This window comes from Grammomys surdaster, unplaced genomic scaffold (genome assembly GCF_004785775.1).
Source record: "Grammomys surdaster isolate TR1022 unplaced genomic scaffold, NIH_TR_1.0 125630, whole genome shotgun sequence".
NCBI lineage: Eukaryota > Metazoa > Chordata > Mammalia > Rodentia > Muridae > Grammomys > Grammomys surdaster.
In genome coordinates, this window is record NW_021620469.1 from 430476 (window position 1) to 435212 (window position 4737).

General features: G+C 39.5%; 1 protein-coding gene across 3 annotated transcripts in view; it reads left to right on the top strand.

Annotated features, from left to right (window-relative positions):
• The window catches only part of Cenpj (centromere protein J), a 49737-nt gene that overhangs the window by 14215 nt on the left and 30785 nt on the right, over positions 1-4737 (top strand). For all 3 annotated transcript variants that reach the window (XM_028787428.1, XM_028787427.1, XM_028787429.1), the window contains exon 4: positions 2144-2431. In XM_028787428.1, the coding sequence (XP_028643261.1) occupies positions 2144-2431 (288 nt within the window). The remainder of the gene's footprint in view (positions 1-2143; positions 2432-4737) is intronic.

Genomic DNA, 4737 nt, shown 5'->3' on the forward strand with positions numbered 1-4737 from the left:
TATATATATATATATATATATATATATATATATATATATGCATATATTCATACATCTGTTTTTGAGACAGGATCTCATTCTATAGCTCCGTCTGTCTTGAAACTTGCTATGATAACCAGGCTGGACTTAAATTGGTTATCATTTGAGAATTTAATGTATTTTGATTATATCTACTCCCATACTCCATCTGACTGCACCTCACACATTCTTCCTCACTCATGAGTTCAATTAGTGCTGCTTGTATATGCAAGAGTATGGGACCATCTACTGGAACATGGCAGCCTACCACGGTACACGTGCCTGTAGAAAACCCACTCTCCTCCATGTGGTGGCACATGCTTTTAATTCCAGCACTTGGGAGAGAGGCAGGTAGATTTTTGAGTTTGAGGCCAGACTGGTCTATAGAGTAAGTTCCAGGACAGCTAGGACTGTTACACAGAGAAACCATTTCTCAAAACAAAACAGAACATTCAAAATATTAAAAAAAAAAAAGAAGAAAATTCACTCTCCTTTTTCTAGTAGCCATTTAGCAAAACAATGATAGTGAGTTTCTTTCCTAGGGCATATAACCTTCCCAGAGATGAGCACTTGACCGTGTTTACAGTATTATTAGACATCAGTTCCCTTCTGTGGAGCAGGCTGCAGATGCAGTAAGAAAACAGTTAACCCGTAACAGTCATTCCTCTATTGCACCAGTGGGCACATTTTGCCTGGCATTTCAGTACTGTAGCATGTGGGATCCAGCACCGGTAAAGCAGTTGATGACTCTTCTTCCAGTGTCTGGGTAGCATCTTTGGGCTCTATGCAAGCATGGCTGCAGCGTTTCTAAGTAGAAGGTAATAACATTTCAAGCTGTGACAGCACAGCAGCGAAAGCACAGTGACTGCTCACAGTACTGCTGTCCTTCCTTGAACTGAGGTCCCAGCAAGTTTCTAGGTTGACTTTGCTTTACCAATAGATAATTTGTAAAAAGAATTTTAACTTGGTAGGTTTCCTGAGAGAGTCTTGAAGATCGTTGGGGTGAATAGATATTTTGGCGACCCTGGGATCTTTTATCAAAGAGCTCTTTAGATTCGACTGGAATGTCTGCCATTCAAAAATACTTAGATGCTGGGGTGTGTGGGGAGGTAATACTGCAAGAGATGAAACGTTGAAGCTGACAATCTGGGGCACTGTCTGACTTTGTCATTTTAGATGTGGGCTGGGGATGAAGTGGATGTGGAATAGGTAGCAGTGACTATTCTGTGTGCATCTGTGTGTGTGCATGTGTGTGTATGTGTATGTTTTGTGACAGGGTCTCATATTTCCCTGGCTGGTCTTAAGCTCACTGTATAGCTAAAGATGACGTTGAATTTCGGATCCTTTTGCCTCATCTTGTGTGCTGAGATTCTAGATGCGCATCACCTTGTCTGGTTTTATAGAGTGCTGGGGATCAAACACAGACTCTCTTACTCATGCCAGCCAAGCACTCTGCCAATCCCAGCAGCAGGGACTGTTTTATTAAACGCTTCTCCATGAGTGTATATTCCAGATTTAGGTGAGGCAATCAGGTGAACAAGGCTGGCAGCAGGATTTCATGGGCTGGTATGGCAGACAGGGCATCTGGTATGCCTTCCATGCTCAGAGGGATACATACAGCCCAGCTGTATGTAGACAAATGTATGTAGACAAAAGCAACATACGTTTAGAAACTAAAAAGTCAGTAATAATCCCTTTATCCAACAACATGAAAGTTTTAGGATTGATCTGAAGGAGAAATGATTAGTCACTGGCCATTAGTCCTAGCTGCTAACTGTACTGCTTTGTACCTGTGCCTGCCTGTCCCTGGACGACAGAGTTGGCAGCTGCCAAGGTGTTTTCACAGATGGCCCATGAATGGTGCCTTCCGAGCCAGTGTACTGTAACTGTGCCATCTTCAGTCTGTATAGAAAATCTAGTATACGTATTCTCTAACCTTAAAGTATATGACATTTGTTTACTCTGGATTTTAAGGTTTTGTACTTTAGCTAAATGACATACTAATATGGAGAAAAAAATACTCCTATTATTTTGGAATTACTTTGTGGGGTGAAGGGTTACTACTGCATAAAAGTCAAAGCATTATAGGATGGTCTAAGCTTTGTTGATTATTTTCATTTATAAGGTACGTTACTGCCTGATGATCAGAGCCAGAAGCATCGATTTCCAGGAGATTTAGCCTCAGGAGAGAAGACCACTCTGCCACCACACAGCTACCCAAATCCAACCCAAGAAAACCCCTGTGCTTCCAACATTTTACCCGATGAACAAAGTAATTTCTGTAGAGCTACTACTCAACAAGATTCTGTTTTAACTTCAAAAAATGCTTCTGATTTGTTTTATGAGTCACAATATCAAGAAGCACATGTGAAAAGAAATGATGTCATGGAGGAGAGCCCTAACTACCCTTCAGGTGAGTCACATAACTGAGTTATCAACTTGTCCTGTGACAAGGGTCATCCTCTCAAATTGTACCCTATCTTCTGCTGCTTTAATTATAAGGTTTCCCATACTGCATAGCACTGACCCTAAGCTGGGTATTGATCCTCATTCCTACCTCGGACTTCACAGATAGCATTGGGTCTTCAAAGAGGGAGGCAGTGAGCTCTGCATCAAGTGTTTCTGAGAATTTGGGGCTGATAAAAAAATCTTTGTAATAGCTTTGGCAGGTGAGAGCTGACCAGATGCAGGTCAGCTGTGACATGTGAGAAACAGGTTTGTCTTCATTGTACTTCTGTCTTCCCCAAAACGAGACATATTTCTGCCAGAGAATTGTTCTTACTGTTTGATGGTAACAAACTCCTGAGCTCACTTCACTTTTCTGATGTATTTTTCCTACTCTCTCTCTCTTCTATATGTTTGTGTGGTCACTGTGTGTGTGTGTGTGTGTGAGAGAGAGAGAGAGAGAGAGAGCGCGCGCGCGAGACAGACAGACAGACAGACAGACAGACAAACAGAGACAGAGACGGGACGGGAAGGCAGGCTGGGGATAGAATTTAGAACATTACACATGCTAGATCAGTGCTCTACCACCTTGTTACACTCCTCTAGCTAATCTTTTTTTTCTTTAACGTGTTAATGTATGTGCATGTGTGTGCGCATGTGCATATGGAGGTCCAGTATTGATGTTGGGAATCATCCCATTACTTTTGACCTTATTCTATTCATTAAGGTGGTCTCAGTCACAGTCAGATTCTCCAGTGTGGCCAGTCCTGCTCTGGGATATCAGCTGTCTGCCTTCTGGGGCTAGAATTATTAGGCCTGTCACCATTCTCACCCAGCACTTAAGGGGACTCTGGAGCTCCAGATTCCAGTCGTCATGTTAGCATGGCAAGAGCTGTAATCACTGAGCCATCTCCTCAGTCTATCCAGTCTTTAAAACAAAACAGCCATGCTTCTTGTCCCCTTTTCTTTTCTTTACAGTTTTGCAATTATGAATAGCATATAATACTGTGTTCTTTTTCTTTTCTTTTTTTTTTTAAAGATTTATTTATTCTATGTATGTGAGCATACTTTCGCTGACACACCAGAAGAGGGCATTGGATCCAATTACAGATGGTTGTGAGCCACCATGTGGTTGCAAATGGGAATTGAACTCATAACCTCTGGAAGAGCAGTCAGTGCTCTTAACCCCTGAGCCATTTCTCCAGCCCACTGTGTTTTTTTCCTATTTAACTTGGAAAATTCTTATGGTATGTCTTCTTGTCCCCTTTTAATCATCATTATTAGAATTAATGTAGTCATCATTATTAGAATAACCATCAGATAATACACCTGTTTAATACTTTTTATAGAGAATCAAAGTTATTCTCAACATTTCTAAAATTTAAATTGAATGTGTTTTTATGAATTTTTTTTGTAATTTATATTACAGAAAAACACAGCATAATAGAAAGAATTTATATTTAGCATTTAGAATTAGGTCCCCTTTGGCCTAATGCTTTCTTCCCAACCTAGACGAAGTCATTGATATGGAAAGGTCAAATGCCCTTTCCTTCTTCCTTATTTGTTTGTTTGTTTGTTTGTTTGTTTGAGACAGGGTTTCTCTGTGTAGCCCTGGCTCTCCTGGACCTCACTTTGTAGACCAGGCTGCTTCTGCTTCTGAAGTGTTGGGATTAAAGGTGTGTGCCACCACACCTGGCTCCTTTCCTTCTTTTTACACAGTGTAGGTTCTTTTTCTTTTGGAGAATTTCAAATATCCAGAATAATTGAAAGATCACTGCAGTGTTGCATATTTACATTGTTGATACATATAGGAATATGCATATATGTATATCTATAGGTCTGTGGTTATATATGTGTGTATGTGTGTGATCATTTGTTGAACATTTTATTGTAGGTAGTATTCAGGCATCATATGCTCTATTTGAGGTATTTTATTATATATGAAGTACAAATTAGAATGTATGTATAGCTATACTTTTATTATATATAAGGAGTTAATCTCCAAGTCTGTTTTGGGAATTTCTTCTATTTACCCCCAAAATGATCTAATGATCTTTTACAGCTTTTAAAAATACTTATTTGTATTTCATGTATATAAGTATTTGTTTGTGTGTGTGTGTGTATATATATATATATGTGTGTGTGTGTATATATATGTATGTATGTATACATATATATGTATATATATATACATACATATATATATATATGTATATATGTAGGTGATACACACACACACACACACACACACACACACACACACACACACACACA